This window comes from Rattus rattus, chromosome 1 (assembly GCF_011064425.1).
Source record: "Rattus rattus isolate New Zealand chromosome 1, Rrattus_CSIRO_v1, whole genome shotgun sequence".
NCBI classification, from domain to species: Eukaryota; Metazoa; Chordata; class Mammalia; order Rodentia; family Muridae; genus Rattus; species Rattus rattus.
The window spans coordinates 205451972-205471429 of NC_046154.1; the positions used below are offsets into that span (position 1 = coordinate 205451972).

The window sequence follows — 19458 nt, forward strand, 5'->3', positions numbered from 1 at the left end:
TCCAGGGGATCCAATGTCCTCTTCTACAAAACACTCATACACATAAAAAAAAAAAAAAGTAAAGTAGCTGGGTGGTGGTGGTGGTGGTGGTACTCGCCTTTAAACCCAACACTTGGGAGGCAGAGGCAGGCAGATCTCTGTGAGTTCAAGGCCAGCCTGGTCTATAAAGTGAGTTCTAGGATAGCTAGAGCTACACAGAGAAACCATTTCAAAAAACCAAATACGAAAGAAAAAAAGAAAGAAAGAAAGAAAAAAAGAAAGACAGACAAGAACACACTCCCCTTAGTTCAATCTCCAGCATCAAAGCAAATAAAAGGCAATGCTGAGAGAGAGAGAGCTGTATCATAACTGGACAACTGCTATTCCCATCTGCCTCAGACCTAGCCACCCACACCCATCTTGGGCACATACCAGCGTATATGTGCACCACTGCAGAGAGCATGCTGTAGCTGTCAACAAAGGAGCCCACATCTCCCAGACAGCTGTAGCATGTGCCAACAAGCACAAAGTCCAGATTACAGGAAACATTGCTGGGGAAGTTCCAGGGAAGATACATGACCCAAAATGTCAGAGTCAATGCAGAATGAGAGACCTTTGTCACAGGAGCAAGACAATGTGTTAGAAACTTCGGCAACTACACAATCAACAGGCTGGGGATTGGGAAGATGGCTTATTGGGTAAAAATGCTTACTACACAAGCCTGGCAAGTATGCACTCATACACTCACATACACACACACACACACACACACACACACTCATACACTCACACACACTAACACTCATACAGACACATACACTCACACATACACTCATACTCACACAGTCACATAAACACACACACACCCATATACTCACACACAGTCACATAAACTCACACACACACACTCATACTCACACAGTCACATAAACTCACACATACACACACACACTCATACTCACACACAGTCACATAAACTCACACACACACACACTCATATACTCATATACTCGCAGTTACATAAACTTACATATACACACACGAGTTAAGTATTATGCAAATAAATGATCATACTTTATTACATTGATATTTAATAACTTTACCCATGAATATATAACTTCATTTTAAACTAAAAAAAAATCTGAGGGTTGAAGAGGTTTAGAAAACAACTTTTTATAAGGAAATCCAGGTATGAAAATTAAATATTTCCACCTATTCAGCCTCAGCTACCTGTTCACCTTCTCCACATTCGAAGCGCACAAAGTCAACTACGGTCACGCCCTGGGGCTGCACATACTGCCCCAGTGTGATGGAAGGATCCAGGAGATATGGCTGGGGCAGCATCCGGGTCTCTGTCTCTCCTCCAGGCTCATCATCCAGGGAGCCCACTGAGAGAGGGGCCATGCCCACCACATGCTGTCCCAAGCGGCGGCCAACCTCCTCCAGGTTTGTGGTCTGCTCAGGAGTCTGGCAGATGACCAGGGCCCCGTACTTCCCCAGCACCAGGTTCTGGAGGGAGGGACTCTGCATCTCTCCGTGCACATAAGAGCCGACATAGAACCCAGAGGGCACCTTCACCCAGGCAGCTCGCTTAAGACTCATGTTTTCTCCCAGTGTCCCTATAAAAGAGCAAAAACAAGACGACTACTGGATTGTGGTGACTACGGTGGCACCCATGTGAACTATGCAAGACGACCTTTCTGTCCATGCTAGTCATCACACCACTAAACTCACCACTAAACTAATCACTGACCCACCCAGCGATACTAGGCAGCGCTAGAGTCACAACACTCAAGTCACAACTCAAAGCTGACTTCAAAGCAAACCTGCCCCCATCACCGATCACTCTCGAAAACACACCCACAACTGACTCCCATCACCAACAGTGTCCAGGAAAGGTCTGCAACAGAAAGTTCCAGGAAATCCAAGCCCCTGACACCAACAGTTCCAACCACCACTTATTAAAGGTACAAAGATTCTGTAACATTCTCGAAACCAAACACAGATTCTAGTCTTCTCCTGTTTCCCCAGGATCCCCTTCCAAGAGAAGCCTAAATAAATCAAGATGGGGAAGGGATGTGAAGCAAAGAGCAGGGTCTCGTGAAGACACAGGGTTAGACACAGTTATGGTTAGAAGCTGGTCATTCAGAGGAGGATCCAGAGATCAAGTAAAAAGTCCTATCTCCTCCAGGACTTCTTCACACAGCTGTCGGCAAGGCTGCTCATTGTGGCTCACCACGCAGAACTGGAGATGACCGTGTGAAAGCAACTATGCCTTGGCTAGAAGCTGCAGACAGAGAATTCCCAGCGACTCCAGTCCAGCCTGCTAGCCCCTCCCTCCCTCCTTCCCTCTCTCAGGATACACGGAAAGAGAGCAAGATCGGCACTGTAGCCCCATAATGACCGGAGCATGGTTCTCCCACAGTGGCTAAACTCATTATCGAACCCTGAAACAGATGATCTTCAATTTTCTTTAAAAGGGAAAGAATTTTTAGACAGTGAGTAGGGGTGAGTGGCAAACGCCTCTTCTCCCAACACTCAGGAGGCAGAGGCCAGAGGCAGAGGTAGATGGATCTCTATGAGTTCAAGGTTAGCCTGATCTACAGAGTTCTGGAACAACCAGAGCTACACAGTGAAACCTGTCTTAAACCCTCCCTGCCCCAAAAAAGGAACGGATACCAAAAAAACCCAATTGTAACGTCCACTTTCCAGAACTCTTACAGATACTCACCAATCGCTAAGGCCAACTGGTCCTTGAGAGACCCTTCCCCGTTGGGCCCAGCTGCAAGTTCAGAAAGCTCAGAGGAGTTGAGGAAGCCCTAAGTACAGGAGACAAGTGTGAGCTGGCTTGACAGCTGAAATCACCCAAAGAACAGGCAGAAAGAGCTGAGACCTGGGAACACGCTTAAGACGACCATCTATAAACAGATGAAACTTCCGCCAAGCCACGGATGTTAAAAACTGATGACATCGTGCTCATAAATATCTTACTCTACCACTGCACCACCCCAACTCCATTAGACTCTCATCCTCTAGCCCTGCCCTCTTAGCATTTCCTAGAGGAAGTGGGACTTTTACACAATCATAAAATATCAGCACTGCCAGGAATACCTGACAAAGCACACGCAAAGGATCGGGCAGAGCAGAGCCGTCTATGTACGAGGCCTTGGCTCTGCAGTTCTAGGACTGGGAACTGGAGGATGCATTTCCTTTTCCAGTACTGCTTTTAGGAACAGGGTCACATTCTGCAATCCTGAAAGACTTAGAAAAACAATGCAGCCCAAGCTAATCAAAAACTCCTGGAAATCCTCCTGCCTCTGCCTCTTAAGTGCTGGGATTACAGACATGCATCACTATAACAGGCTTGATGATGAACTTTCAAAGACACAAGAGTATGAATTCTTTAAAAGCACATAGCACGTATACAAAAGATTATTCATTGAATAATTATTTCTAATCATTAAAGTTTGGCAATAGACAAATGCCCAAACACAGAAACTAATAGAATAACCTGTGGCACATCATACAACAGAATACCATGCAGCTAGAAAGCAAAGGATAGTGAACATGGGAAAATATGACAGTGGACATAGTAGAACATGACAGTGGACATGGTAGAACATGACAGTGGACATGGTAGAACATGACAATGGACATGGTAGAACATGACAGCGGACATGGTAGAACATGACAGCGGACATGGTAGAACATGACAGCAGACATGGTAGAACATGACAGAGGACATGGACATGGTAGAATATGACTGCGGACATGGTAGAATATGAGAGCGGACATGGTAGAACACGATAGCGGACATGGTAGAACATGACAGAGGACATGGACATGGTAGAATATGACTGTGGACATGGACATGGTAGAATATGTGGTCATGGTAGAATATGACAGTGGACATGGTAGAATATGACTGTGGACATGGTAGAATATGACAGTGGACATGGTAGAATATGACTGTGGACATGGACATGGTAGAATATGATTGTGGACATGGACAAGGTAGAATATGACAGTGGACATGGTAGAATATGACAGTGGACATGGTAGAATATGACAGTGGACATGGTAGAATATGATAGTGGACATGGTAGAACATGATTGTGGACATGGACAAGGTAGAATATGACAGTGGACATGGTAGAATATGACAGTGGACATGGTAGAACATGACAGTGGACATGGTAGAATATGGTAGTGAACACAGTAGCGAACATGGTAAAGTATGGTAGTGAACATGATAAAGCATGGTAGTGAGCATGGTAGAACACGGTAGTGAGCATGGTAGAACACGGTAGTGAGCATGGCAGAACACGGTAGTGAACATGGTAGAACACGGTAGTGAGCATGGTAGAACACGGTAGTGAGCATGGTAGAACACGGTAGTGAGCATGGCAGAACACGGTAGTGAACATGGTAGAACACGGTAGTGAGCACGGCAGAACACGGTAGTGAGCATGGCAGAACACGGTAGTGAGCATGGTAGAACATGCCTTAATCCCAGCCCTTGGGAGTTGGGGACAGAAGGATGAGAAGTGCTTAGCTGACCAAGGCTACAGTGTGGTCAAGGCTGGCCAAGCCTGTGTGAGACACTGCTAGAGACTGTTTCCGTGATACATGACAAGGATATGTTGAAAAGTAAGACTATATGTCACCATCAGTACCTGACACAAATGTATTACAATGGTGTAACAAGAAATAAAACGATAATCTGATGAGACCACTTATCTACAGAAAAGGTGAATGATGGGATCTGGAGCAATGGCCCTGTGGTCACGAGAACTGGCTGCTCTTCTAGAGGACCCTGGTTCAATGCCCAGCACCTCCTGGTCTTAGAGAGCAGTGCACACATGTGCTGCACTGTACACATTAATTGAATAAACCTTTTAAAGGGGAAAAAAGAAAGAATCGGAGTCAAGGCTGGAGAGGGCTCAGAGGTCAAGAGCACATGGCTACTCCTCTGAGGACCTAAGTTTAGTCCCCAGCACCCACATGGCAGCTCACAGCCACCTGGAACTCAGCTCCGGGGATCCGGCATCCTCTTGTAACCTTGTGGGCACCATGTGCATACGAACAAATATATATAAAGTTTATATAATAAAAATTAATGACATTTGAAAGGGAGTAAGAGGGAGCCAGTGAGGCGGCTCAGTGGTAAGAGCCCTGTGTCACAGAAGCGGCTCCTGCAAGCTACCTTCTGACCTTCATGCCCACACGCTCACATGCACGCACGCACACGTGCACACGCACACACCCCAGTGCTACGATGTGATAGGGATGTTTTCTTAAAGCAACAAGACATCTCTTATCCTTTTGTTTGCTGATTTGAGACAGGCTTTCTCTATGTAGCCCAGGCTGTGCTGGAATTCACTCTGTAGACCAGGTTAGCCTCAAACCCGTAGATCCAGCTTCCTCTGCCTCCTGAGTGCTGGGAGTAAATGCATGGGCAAACCAGGTCCACCAAAATGATGCCAATGTATTTAATTTATTATTTGTATACTAATTCAGCTTTGATATGTCTGTATTTTTTTAAAGAATTATTTATTTACTTTATGTATATGAGTACACTGTAGCTGTCTTCAGGCACACTAGAAGAGGGCATCAGATCCCATTACAGATGGTTGTGAGCCACCATGTGGTTGCTGGGAATTGAACTCAGAGCCTCCGAAAGAGCAGTCAGTGCTCTTAACCTCCGAGCCATCTCTCCAGACCATTTCTTTTGTTTTTTTAAGATAGGGTCTCACTGTATAGCTTGTTTTTTCTGTCTGTGTGTCTGCCGTTTTTACCTGTGTCTGTCTGTCTCCCTCTCTCTTTTCTTTGAAAGGTCCTTTAAGACTGTCATTCATGTGATATTTTGAGTTATGAATCTTGGTTTCTGATCAGCTGGGGGCTGATCAATCAGCCTGTGATGAACAAGAGTCAGCACCGCTGACAGAAAGCTTTGCTTTCCTGGGACAATCAATGCTGTCTAGCTGGGACTGAGAGATCAGCATGGCTGAGGTGAAATCTTCCGGGAAGTATTTCCTCAGTGTCATCATGGTAGGCAGCATGAGCTCCAACACCCGCATAAAAAGATGGCACGCATCTCCGATCCAGCAGTGGGGTGGCAGTAGTCTTTCTAAAACTCACTACCAGCCAGTCTGGGTGAATGGGTGAGCTTTGGGTTCAATGAGAAACTCTGTCCCCAAAAATGATGGAAGCCAGGCGTAATGGCTCATCCCTCTACTTCAGGTCCAGGAGGCAGAGGCAGGAGGATCTCTGTGAATGTGAGGCCGTGTGAGGCCAGCCTGGTCCCAGATACGCCAAGCCTACAGAGAGAGATCCTGCCTCAAAAAAACAAAAAAGCGCTTGGGAGGCAGAGAATAACCTGGTCTACAGAGTGAGTTCCAGAGCAGCACAGGGAAACCTTGTCTCAACCCCTTCCCCGCCCAAAAAGAGAAGCGTAGCTCATTGGTAGAGCAGTGTGCACACAAATTCCTGGGTTCAAATCCTCAATTAGTCACCCCAAAAAGGTAAAAAAGAACAGACCCGGCAAGCTGGAGACGACCTTCGTGCTCACCTTACTGTACGTGGAGAGCTGATCCGTCAGGTTCTGACAGTGCGCCATGGTTCCCAGGGCTACTTGCTGGACCAACTGTTGAAATTTTACATTTCTGGAGACGAAATCTGTCTCGCAGTTTACCTGTGGGAATGCATGGATGTTGCAGTATAAGCTAAAAGGGCCTTAAGGTTGGAAACCTAGCCAAGGAATTGCCGGAAAAAGCCGCAGACAGGGACATTAAAGCTGCAGGTCCATAGTTGTGGAATGACAGAAGCCAGGGAGGGAGTCAGTCACAGCCTGCATACCCAGGAGCATCCCGGAACACCCTGAAGGACTCACACCATGATCACTTCATCCACTCTTTTGCGAAAGGGTCTGGGGCTGGCCTTGAACTCGCTAAGTAGCCCAGGATGACCTTGAACTGACCTTCCAGCCTCTACTTCCCATGCACCAGGATTATGCCCACACAGTACCTTGCCCATGCCCCAAACTAGTTTACTACCAACTGCTTATCTCGTTCCCTTATCCTTTCATGCCTTGACCCTACAGTGTCCTCCAAATCCACTACTTATCAGACATCAATACCCAAGTAATACATTACTACAACCACCAACTTCCTTATCGGTTTTTCTAGGATTTTCACTTGGTAGCCTAGTAGCCCTCAAACTCACAGTAATCCTCCTGCCTCTGCCTCCCAAGTGTTGAGAACACAGGTGAGAGCTGCCGCTTCTACCTGTAACAGGTAACAAGGTTGCACTGGATTCATATTTATGAGAAATGATCTAGGTTGCTAGGCCATTTCCCATCAAGACACCTATGCATTTAAACCCAGTCTCCATTATATAATGGAGGCCTTGGGGACTTAACTCCAGCCACCACTTACAGATTCTGTAAGCATGCGGAGGGTCCACAGACTGTCTGCTCCAAGACACAGCTGTTTTCTAATACGTAGCTAGTATGTAGCACCCCAACAACACACCTCTACTAAAACAGCTGCCTTTTCCTCCTGCAGCAGGCCAATCAAGCCTTCTTTAGTCTTCCTCCCGTGGAGCTTGGAGGCTTTGCTCCATCCTTCCTTCTGGGCCTGTTTGTGCAGCCAGGCCTCTGCCTACAAATGCAAAAGAAACACGAGGGAAACGTCCATCACAGGAAGTAGAAATGAATGGTACTTTAAAATAATGTGTGCAAACCATATGACTTCTTCTGCACACCCACATTCTATAACAGAAACCACTTAAATGCTCTACACCGGGCGCTGTAGTAGCTGATGCTTCTCTATCTTTAATCTTCACGACCCCACAATGAGACAGATGGTAGTGTTTTCATTGTATAGACAACGTTGACACAACACAAAAGTATTCATTGCAATCTCCAGAGTTACAGCATGTGTGAGGGCCTCTAGAGTCTAATTTCAAAATTTACACAAATGCCCGATCTCTAAGCAGCAGCGAATCCCACAGCCTTTTTTTTTTTTTTTTTTAAGATTTAACTCCTTATTATATACAACTACACTGTAACTGTCTTCAGACACACCAGAAGAGGGCATCAGATCTCATAATCTCATTACAGATGGTTGTGAGCCACCATGTGGTTGCTGGGATTTGAACTCAGGACCTCTGGAAGACCTATCAGTGCTCTTAACAACTGAGCCATCTCTCCAGCCCTCCCACAGCCTTCTACCAAGGAATTCTAGTTAGTTAACTGAGTTTCTAGGTTAACTGCTTCCAGTGAAAACGAAGTCGAAGGGGGAAGCTATCTTTTATGCCAGAGAACTCTTTGGGTTCTGTGGCTCAGGACACTGGGCAGCAGCAGGTCACGTCTATGCTACCCAGAGTAACCCCGGAAGGAAAGCATGGGGTGGAGCCGTAACACCAAATCGCATTGCACCTGCTTGAGATCCCCGCCACAAGTCTCCAGAGCCTTCTTGCAGTTGACAAAGGAGTAGCCTGTTGTCCGCCGCAGCTTCATGAGGAGCTCCTTGCTGGAGGCAGAAGACGACAACGAGGGGCCCGCGTGAAGCGTGTGCCATGGCTGGGACGGCTGGAGCAGGACAGCCCTTGCCTGGGAGGGATAAGGAGAAAGGGATGAGCGTCCGGAGCAGGACGGAAGAGGGAGGGCGTCCGCGGGGCGCCGGGGGCATTATGCGCGGACCGGGGTCGGGGGACGGGAAGGGCGCGCTTACGGCGCCCAGGAGGGCAGGTTAGCCCCTGGGCCGGGAACCCTCACCGAGCGGCCGGTACACGCGACCGGGAAGAAGCGCAGCGACCGCAGCAGCGACATCCCTGTGCCCCTCCCAGTCACGGCGCACAGACAAGACGCCAGTCTACGGCGCGGCGCGAGGGCCAAAACGCTTCCCAGAACACTTGGCGCGAGGACGCTGCCACTTGCAGGCCGGGGAGGGAGTAGGAGTGTAATTGCCTCTTTTGCTTGCTTCATTAAAACATTTCACAAAAGACTTAGCCGGTAAAACTGTGCGATAAAGTTGCCACGAAATAACAACACAAGACATGTAGGTGATACTTTGTTTCTTTATTTCCAATGTACTTTTAATATCCGTTTATGACACAGGACAAACCGCTGGTAGGTAGGTGGGCTCAGGAAATTGCCCAAGGTCACCTGGAGAAGCAGAGTCAAACCCAATAAATAATTGCTGAATTAACAAAATATCTGCTGAACACATGTGTGCCCGGAGCTGTTGCCAGTTTCAGGGGATCAGTGATGAATAAATCATAGCTCTGCCCTCCAACGGATCTATTGCTCTGAGGAAAAAAGAATCAGGTAAGGCAATATAAGGTCCTTAAACAGTTAAAAGATCTCCAGACAAAGAAACCACATCCAAGCAGAAAGCTCAGGAAAAGGAAGATTTTTGGTTTGGGTTTTATTTTCCAGAAGCAAAACATGAGTTTAGACAGAGAGAAATGATCGTTCTTGGAAGGGAATCATCTGGAAAGTGGAGAAGTCAGGGAATGCCTGCATAGGGTTAGGGAACAAAGAGTAAGGCTTTTGCAATTTGGCTAAAAGTGCAAGAGAAACAGAGTAGGAATTGAGTCCTTTAGGAGCAGACAGTGTGTGGCCTGAGTACCAAGCAAAGACGTTTGTTCTTGCAGTAGAAGCTAACTAGAGCAGTTTTTGGAAATGGCAAGGGTTTGAGGCATGACATCAAGGTTAAGAGAAGAGTGGCATACACACCAAAGATGGTTGTGTGCTGAAAGGCTAAGTAAAAAAAAAAAGAAAAAAAAAAAAAAAGAGCCAGACTACTCCAGAGGGAGAGAGAACCGAAGGCAAGACAAGAAGGAAGAGCTGGAGATCAGAAGAACCTAGAACCCAGTCCAGAATTTGGTACAAAATGCGGGTGATCAAGGTCTTGAGCTTTGCAAAGGACGAAGAAACTACAGTCCAGGGGACATCTCTGACTCTCCTCCCGGGGCTCAGATCCGGGAAGACTCATCCTATCAAGACTCTAATTTCAGCAGGCAAGAAACAGGTGTTCTGAGGCACGGCACCCAACTTTCTGGCAATAACTACATGTTTGGGGATACAGAAGAGATGATTCGTGCTCATTTTTTTTCCTTAAGAAATGTCAAAGAGTGTTTTTTGTTTTTTTTGTTTTTTTTTTTGGTTCTTTTTTTTTGAGCTGGGGACCGAACCCAGGGCCTTGCGCCCTAGGCAAGCGCTCTACCACTGAGCTAAATCCCCCAACCCGAGTGTGTGGTTTTTTAAAAAATCTATTCTGTTTAAAGACCCGGAAGTGATCAGTGGTGATCTCTCTGCAGGGACTATTCACAGTTTCCCTTCCTTTTTCCTAACTATCTCGAATGCCTTCCGCCCTTTGAAGGCAAGTGTTGGGCGCTTTCCTTGTGGTTTAAACTCAAAGCTTCTGGGGCTCCACCATTCTTAACAAGCCCCACCCTGCTGCATCTTCCCAAGAATAGTTAGGGGAACCAAAGGGAGGAGGGAAGGAAAAGGGCAATCCATCCTTTTCTTTTGTCCTGGTGTTCCTGGCTCTGGAGGGATGCCATTCCTCAGACAAGAGTTAGGTCAACGGAACGGGTGCTGTCCAGCAGGCGTCCCTGTGCCTGGCCCTATAGATGTTGACATTCACATCCTCATCCCTCTGGGCCAGCTCCATGTGGAAGTGCTGGGGCAGGAGGTGCTGGAAGAAGGTCTCTGCCCCGTGTTCTGCTCTCATCTTGGAGGCCAGGTAGATGGTGCCGTGGGGCCCACACAGGTGTCGGAGGGTCCCCAGCAGCATTGGGAAGGTAGGTTCCAGGTACACGATATCTGCCCCCAGCACCAAGTCATAGTTTCCAGGAAAGACATGCTGGTCAATTCCCCAGGACAAGGCGCACACCTGAGCCCGGCCTCCGGGTGGCACATTAGCGTGGACGTTATCCTGGATTTGCTCTAGGGCCAGTGGCAAATCAGTGATGGTAACATCCCCCCCTGAAGGAGAGTGGGGAGGAAAAATGCAAGTCAGAGGGACCAAGACAGGGCTCCTGACTCCTGCCTGGTAGGTCAGAGACCCTAAGACCTCGTGTCTCGACAGCTCGAAGTCCATACTTTGACTTTTAGTTGCCCTAACCTCACTGTCAGCCATGCCACTCTCCTTACTCTACATTCTACAACATCAACATTCTCTCTGAGCTAATCTTCAACCTCTCTGCCCAACACACAACAATCAGGTGTCAGCAAAAGCCTGAGCAAGACTAAGCCGGGGATGAGCTATGCACCCCCACCCACACAAACCCAGAAGACGTGACCTCAGCTGAGCCCAAAAGGCCAAGCACACACGAGTCAGGTGCGCCTTTCTGAGCAGGGAGTAAGGAGCACGAGTGCCTGTCAGGCAAAGGGCATGGCATGCTTAGGGGAGGCTATACTCTAGAACAGAGGTTCTCAACCTGTGGGTTGTTACCCCCCAAACCACCAAAAGACATAGGTAATTACAGTTACATTTTATAACAGTAACAAAATTACAGTTATGAAGTAGCAAGGAAAATAACTATGGTTGGGGGTCACCACAACATGAGCAACTGGAGAAGGGATCCCAGCATTAGGAGGGTTGAGAACCACTGGGCTAGATGTAGAAATTGAAAGAAGAATGTCAAGACCCAAACGGAGGACTATTGCATGCTAAGAGAGAGTCAGGCTTGATGGAGGGTGATCACATGCTAGGCAAGCTATATTGCCAGGTGGAGAAACAGGTTTTAAGAGTAGGATCTGGGGGTAGGGGATTTAGCTCAGCGGAAGAGCGCTTGCCTAGCGAGCGCAAGGCCCTGGGTTCGGTCCCCAGCTCCAGAAAAAAAAGAAAAAAAAAAAAAAAAAAAAAAGAAGAGTAGGATCTGGGATAAAGACAACCAGGTAAGCATTTCAGAACACTTCGCTCACATAACAAACGTGTACTGAGTGCTTGCTAAACACAGGAGAAACAACCAGAGGCAGAACAAAATTGCAGCTTTCTGAGAGTTCATTCCAGACTTGGAAACAGACACAAAGTAGTTACAAAAGTAACTACTTAATCGGCAGCATGGTTGACGATAAAAAAGAAAGTGGAAGCGGTAAGAGGTGACTTATTGGAGTGCATAAGCCAGGTGTCTGGAACACATCAGTGAACAAGACAGGTGAGAAGCCACACTTGTAGAGCTTACAGAATGTGCCCAGGGCTGGGTGTAATGGCGGCAGCACATCCCTGTGGTTTTAGCACTAGGGCAGAGCCAGGACATGCAACAATTAGAGACCGGCTTGGGCTACATGGCAAGACCTTAACTAAGTAAAATAGAGGCGAGCTGGAGAGATGAACAGCTCAGTGAATAAGCACAGGCTGCTCCTCCAGGGGACCCAAGCTTGGTTCCCAGCATCTATATCAAGCGGCTTACAATGCCACTCCAGGGGATAGGATGCCTCTGGCCTCTGAGGGTGCTTGCTCTTACGTGCACAAACCTATGTGGGCATACACATAATGTAAAATAATAAAAGTAATGTTTTAAAAGAAAACAAAATCTTATCCCCAATGGAGGAGTTAGAGAAAGGACTGAAGTAGCTGAAGGGGCTTGCAACCCCATGGGAAGAACAACAATATCAACCAACCAGAGCTCCCAGGGACTGATCCACCACCCAAAGAGTACACATGGACAGACCCATGGCTCCAGCGGCATATGTAACAGAAGATGGCCTTGTTGGGCACCAATGGGAGGAGAGGCCCTTGGTCCTGTCAAAGCTCAATGCCCAGTGTAGGGGGATGTCAGGGAGGGGAGGTGGGAGGGAGTGGGTAGGTGCGTGAGGGAGCACCCTCATAGAAGCAGGGAGGTGGATGGGATAGTGGGTTTCTGGAGGGAAACCAAGAAATGGGATAACATTTACGATGAAAATTTAAAATGCAATTTAAAAAAAGAAAAAGAAAAGAAAATTTTAAAAGGGAGAAGGCTGGGGCTGTAGTTCAGTTGGAAGACTATTTAAGGACCTGGATCTGAGTTCACCAAATAAAGAAGTAATTGTTTAGACTGGAAGTGATGGTGCAGACCTATAATCCCAGCACTAGAAAGGTACAGGCAGCCCTATCAGAAGGGTCATCCTTGGCTACATAGTTTGAGGCCAGCCTAGACTACATAACACCCTGTTTCAAATGAAGAGGAATGGGGCACTGGCTCAGTGGATAAAGATTCTTACCAAGCCCGACAGTCCAATTTTTATCTCAGAGTCCTATATGGTGGAAGGAAAGAACTGACTCCCACAAACGTTCTTTTGACCTCCACATTCAGGCCATGACTAATGAAGGCCTGTGCCACCACTGCCTGGCTCCAAACTTAATTTCTTTTTTAATTAAAAAAGAAGAGGAGAGGTTGGGGATTTAGCTCAGTGGTAGAGCACTTGCCTAGCAAGCACAAGGCCATGGGTTCGGTCCTCAGCTTCCAAAAACAAACAAACAAACAAAAAAGAAGAGGAGGAGGAGAAGAAGGGACAGTGGCAGAAAATGAAAAACAGGACCAAAAGAAATGAAATATCCAGGCATGGTATACTTGCCTATAGTCATAGAACCTGGGGAGCTGAGGCAGGAGGACCATGAGTTCCAGACCATTTGGGGCTACACGCATTGTCAACAAACCACAAACAAACAGGGCCTGGTGGCTCACATCTATAATCGCAGCACTTGGGAGGTAGAAGCAAGAATATCAGGAGTTGAAGGTCAATCAGGATTATATTAGACCTTTTAATAAGACACACAATCCATCGAGTAGCAATGCATGCTACTGTGAGGCACCGAGGAGGGAACGAATCTGAACCACTTGTGGGAGAAGGCAAGGGGCACACTTTTAGTGGGATGCTTGGGAAATCCTCAGTCAGCAGATTTTGTTTGGAAAAGACCTGAAGGCAGCGCTGGAGCAAACCACATGGCCCGGCCTGGCTAAAGTCTACTAAACACAGATCAGCAGGCACAGAGACCTTCAGGCAGGGCTGTGCCCTGCAGGGTGAAGAGCAGTCAGACAAACAGCAACAGGAGCTTGGGACAGGGAGACGGTGGGGCAAGATCCTCTGCCGTGTGGGAAGATAGGGGGTCATTTTAAGGGGAACGATTACACTGATTCAGGACTTACTAGAAACACTTCAATTACTGTGATTAAAAAACAGAAACAAGGGCTGGAGAGATGACTCAGTGGTTAAGAGCACTGACTGCTCTTCCGAAGGTCCTGAGTTCAATTCCCAGCAACCACATGGTGGGTCACAACTGTCTGATGGCTGTCTTTTGGTGTGCAGATTCACATACAGAAAAAGTACCCATGTACATAAAATACAAAAGCAAGTAAATCTAAAAGGAAATAAACAAAACAAAATGTACTTTATTCAAACACAAGTTCACAAACGAGGGAACTGGAGAGATGGCTCAGCAGTTAGCGCTGGCTGCTCTTGCAGAGGACCTGGGGGGCTCCCAGCATCCACACAGTGGCTCACAAACATCTGTGACTCTAATTCTAGAGGATCCAGTCCCTCTTCTAGGCACCAGGATAGCATGTAGTCCATACATGCAGGCAGAACACACACACATAAAATAAATAAATAAACCTTAAAAAAAACAACCCAAACCTATAGAAGGGCAGGACAGAAACAGGGAGATTGGTCAGGGCAGAGACGATTTTGTTAGAACTCGGGTAGTGACAGTGATTAAGAAGTAATCAAATCCTTAACATTCGGAGCACATGGTCAACATCAACAAACTGCCCCACACGAACACAAAGAGCAGTAGGGGAGAGGTTTTGATTAAGGATAGTTTTTGCACATTTGGCCTAACTCAGGGCCAGTTGCCCACTATGTAAATGAAGGGCTTTAGAAGGCCATCTTGGAAATGGGAGCATGATCTCATCGTGAGCCGAGATTGAAATGTCTGTCAAACAATCGGTGAAGACGCTGAGTAGACGGGGCTACGCAAACGCCTGGATGTAGAAATGAGAGGATCTCGGTCCTCGCCATAAAGAGGACATTCAGAGCCACAGAGTGATGTGACTCCTCAGGAGGGAGAATAGACAGAAGAAAAACAAGGGGTGGAAAGTACACAGCTGAGCTCTGGGGCACTCAGGGTTTCCCTTGTAAGGATAAAAGGGGGTCAACGAAACAGAACATGAAAGTGTGCTGGTGGTGTGTGGAAGCCAGAAGCGTGTTGGCCCAGAAAGTGGAGGACATTTCAAGGAGACGGGAGTATCCTTGTCAAACGCCAAGTCCACTGGGTGGGCTAGAAACTAACTCCTGGATTCAAAGTGTGGGGTGGGAAGTGAAGCTCACAAGCTAAGCTAGAGCCACCGGAGGGATGGACACGGAGGACAGAAAACCTGAGTGGAATGGATTAAGAAAAGGAAGAAGAAAAGAACTACAGATGGGGACATTAACATTTAAATGTATTCTCTCCCTCCTGAGCAGAGAAATGGCAAAGAATCAGCCACTTCCCCCGACGCACACACAAGTGCACTTTCTGTATACACAGATGCTGTCTATAGATGGTGTGTCTGTATATGTATGTGATATATGTGTACATAACTATGCTGATGTGCCTATCGTGTGTGAACATCCTACATCTCCTGAGCATATATACATATACATCATATACATAAGCATACACACACACACACACACACGGAGGGAGGTATATTGATATGGTGTATGTGTATCCTGATATGTATGTGTATACATACATATACATCCTGATATATATGTGTATATACATTTATATGTGTGTATACATATATATATATAGAGAGAGAGAGGAAGAGAGGAAGATATATATATATGTGTGTGTGTGTGTGTGTGTATACATATATATAAAAAGAGGGAGATATGTGTGTGTGTGCCCTGATATGTATGTGTGTATATACATATATCCTGATGTATATATGTGTGCATGTATATACATGTGTGTGTATATATATATATATATATATATATATATATATATAGAGAGAGAGAGAGAGAGAGAGAGAGAAACAAATGATACAGGAGAGAAGAGGAGGGTCTACTGTGGGAAGACTCAAGGCCTTATGGACAGGTGGAAAGGTTTACTCTAGCTAGTCCATCCGCCTGCCACAATCAGATGAAGGCAGTAGACACGGACACGTGAGTAGACATTGTGATGTGCACTTGTCTGAGAACACAGACATAACCAGAAGAAACAACATGGTCAGTTAAGGGTGATCATGGCAGAGGAGGTAAGAATCAGCTGTCTCGGACAGTGGAAGACTCAGTGGACAGGAAATAGGACAGGCTAACTGGGCAGCACAGGGACCTGAGCTCAGTGATACAAGTGCACAATGAGTCTAGTTAGCACTAGTGTGTGAGTACTAAGAAGGCCTGTGTGTGTCTGAATGTATGTGGGGTGTGTGTGGAGTGTGTGTGTGTGTGTGGAATGTGTGTGGGTGTGTGTGGGTGTGTGTGTGGGGGTGGGTGTGTGTGTGGTGTGGTTGGGGGGGGTGTGTGGTGTGTGTGGGGGGTGTGTGTGTGTGTGGCGGTGTGGGTGTGTGTGTGTGTGGGGTGTGTGGTGTGTGTGTGTCTGGTGTGTGTTGTGTGTGTGTGTTGTGTGTGTATGTGGTTGGTGGGGTTATGTTGTGTGTATGGGTGTGTGTGGTGTGTGTGTGTGTATAGAAAGCCTTCCCTTGGAGGAAGCTTTCCCATGAGCCTAGCTATGGAGAATACATTTGCAGTAACTAGGCAGTAAGACCGTTTCAAACACAAAGTGCAGCCCCCATGAAGTCCCTAAGGAAGGGGACATTAAAGAAAATTTGCAGAATGGAGGGGCAGAAGGTCAGCAGATTGCACAAGGAAAACAGGAGGGGAGAGGTACAGAAAGAGGCTAGAGAGGGAGGCAGGCTGTTGGAAGCCACCTTTTGATAAAAGCAGCAAGACTCCATAGAAGGGTGGGGTGTGATAATGACAGTAGCTATTTTGAAAAAAAAATTTGATTGCAGGGTGGTGTGAGCAGCATCTAGGTGGGGGCCAGAACTAGAAACAACAAGACCAACCAGCTTGACTCCTTATTATAGTCTGAGCAAGTGATGATGATTGCTGAGGCTGGGCAGCCAGGAGTGTCATCGAGAAAACACAAGAGAATCCAAGAGATGTTTAGGAGTGAAAGCCCACAGGACAAGAAGCATGTGAGGATGGAAAGAAGTGTCGTGATGATGTCTGGCTGTGGCTTCATGATGGGCAAGCCTGTGGGACAGACAGCTTGGCTAGGGGAAGAGCACAGGGTCAGCTGAGAGTGCTAACCTCTCCCACTGAGAAGCATGAAGATAGCTCTGAAAAGCAGGGCAAGAATCGGTAGTCAACAGACTGCGTACAGAGGGACAAGGAAAGGACCCATTGTGCAAGTGTTAAGAAGGCATCCAGGGTTGGCTGAACCCTGACATACAAAGTCAGAGAATAGATTACACCCAGATCTTAGACTTGGCGACTAAACACAGCACAAAAAAGCAGTAGCTATTATGACAGTAAGTGAAGACAGGTGTTCTCTCTCTCTCTCTCTCTCTCTCTCTCTCTCTCTTTCACACACACACACACACACACACACACACACAGACATACAAATACATACACACAGAGACAAACACATACACACATATGCACACAGACATATACACACATACATAACATACACACATAATCATATATACACATACATACACACACATGAAACATGCACATGCACCCATATCCACACACAGTCATACACACACACACACACACACACACACACACACACACACACACACTTTCCCCCTTGTCTCCTTTCCTCCCTTTCTACCTGAAACGGGGTCTTACTCTGTAGCCCAGGCTGGCCTAAACCCTGTGTGCTGGGACTACAGACACGAACTGTTCCACTTGGCTTCTTTGCTTTTAATGTGACTTGCTGACCCTCCAACTCCTCATCTGCCTAAGCTTCCCCTTGTGGATTGCTCAGCCCTCAAGGTGGCTAGCCAGAGCACAGTCATGCTACAGAGACCTCACTCTCATGTATTACCGTAGCGTCTTCCCACATTGTCCCTTACTAGGCTACAAGTTCCTTGGGGAGAGGAAATCCTTATTTAACGTCATACCCTCAGCCCCAGCATGCCCCTTGGCACACAGAAGACTTAGAATGCATGCTGACTGACTGAATGAATATAAGAATAAATGCCTGCCTCCTCAAAGAGTGCCCTTAATGTAACCCAGTTCTGTTCCTATGGATAAGGACATCCCGGGCTACATGACTTAGCATTAAAAACTTAAGGCTGTATTGTTGTGTGGTGGCCCACACCTACAATCCCAGCACTAGAAAAAGTAAGGCAGGAGGATCAGGAATTCAAGGCTAATCTTCTCCACGTAATGAGTTTTAGGCCAGCCTGAACAACAAGAGAGCCTGTGTCAACCACCCCTATTTCCCCCTCCCCCGAAAAAAGAAAAAAAAATTAAGAAACCCTAACATAACACCGTCCTAGGTCACTCCTTCAGAAAATCCAGCAAGCATTTTAATGAAAGGGCATCTCCAGCTCCTCCCGACACACACACACACACACACACACACACACACACACACACACACACACACACACACACACGGAATCCCTATTTGTTTTAGACACCCTGAAACCAACTATCTTGAGTGTCCTGAACGCTCATCAGCGCTGTCTGCCTCGCTGGAGAGTGGAACTGAGCTGAATTCAAAAGCCCTGCCCACCCCTATGAATCCACGTCTAACTTCTCCACGCCCAGGCTCCCCCTCCTCCCGCCGTAATGCCAGCTCACGCACCCTGCAGCGCCGCCAAGATTCCCACGATGCCTGTCCCCGCGCCCAGTTCGATCACCTTCTTGTCTCGAAAATCCACGTTTTGACTCTCGAAATAGTTACACAGGCTCAGAGCCTATGAGGAAGGGAAAGAGAGAGAAAGTGGGAAACTGTCGGGACGGTGGCTCCATATGGGAGAGGCGGGATCCCGGGCCTGGACCTCTTAGGGACCCTCACTTAGGACAGCCCATTCCTCACCGCATCCCACACGCGTGCGGCCACCCCAAGGCGGGACCCAAAGTTTTGCGTGATGCTCAGCTCGTGTCCACAGAAGCAGAACCGGCTGCTCTCCGAGTAAGAGTCGGTGAAGAGCCCGACCTCCCGTGGGAACACAGATTCGGGCTCCGACTCCGGATCCGTGTGAGAGCTGGCCATCCAGCAGATAGAGAGCCCGTGCACTCCGGCTAGCGCTCGGACCCCTCAATCTGTGCGGGGTTGAGGCTGGGGACTACCAGCCATATGGGCTGCTCCCAGACATCGGGCCCCGCCTCCCCAGTTCGCCCTCCTTCCTCCAGCTGGACTTCCTGGAGATGGATAGGGATGACCCCCGAGCCCGGATCCCTGGTGCACACAGAACAGGACCCACACAGCACCTTACGGGACAGACTTGGTTTGAGACCACCAGGAG

The 19458-nt window shown here is 47.5% G+C and overlaps 2 protein-coding genes across 2 annotated transcripts; both read right to left on the minus strand.

The window, feature by feature from the left end:
* Window positions 1-1024: 1024 nt before the first annotated feature.
* Tsfm (Ts translation elongation factor, mitochondrial) lies at window positions 1025-8834 on the minus strand. The gene is made up of 6 exons (XM_032913446.1): window positions 8759-8834; window positions 8420-8593; window positions 7512-7640; window positions 6551-6673; window positions 2711-2798; window positions 1025-1598 (listed from the first exon to the last, which is right to left on the minus strand). Exons 1-6 carry the CDS (start codon window positions 8810-8812, stop codon window positions 1192-1194), a joined length of 975 nt encoding a protein of 324 aa, XP_032769337.1. The 5' UTR covers window positions 8813-8834; the 3' UTR covers window positions 1025-1191.
* A 1575-nt stretch (window positions 8835-10409) lies between these two features.
* Window positions 10410-19205, minus strand: Eef1akmt3 (EEF1A lysine methyltransferase 3). Its single transcript, XM_032890811.1, is given in 4 exon segments — window positions 10410-10598; window positions 10600-10975; window positions 18795-18906; window positions 19029-19205. Coding segments are annotated over 4 exon segments (693 nt in total). The 3' UTR covers window positions 10410-10570.
* Between the last annotated feature and the right edge of the window lie 253 nt (window positions 19206-19458).

Bases quoted from the DNA above. Each gene is read 5' to 3' on its own strand.
- Tsfm (XM_032913446.1), bottom strand. From the start codon at position 8,812: ATGTCGCTGCTGCGGTCGCTGCGCTTCTTCCCGGTCGCGTGTACCGGC. The intron at 7,641-8,419 runs GTGCAATGCGAT...TTGCATTTGTAG, and splicing joins GTGGCGGGGATCTCAAGCAG to GCAGAGGCCTGGCTGCACAA. The intron at 2,799-6,550 runs GTGAGCACGAAG...TCCTGTACTTAG, and splicing joins AGCTCTCCACGTACAGTAAG to GGCTTCCTCAACTCCTCTGA.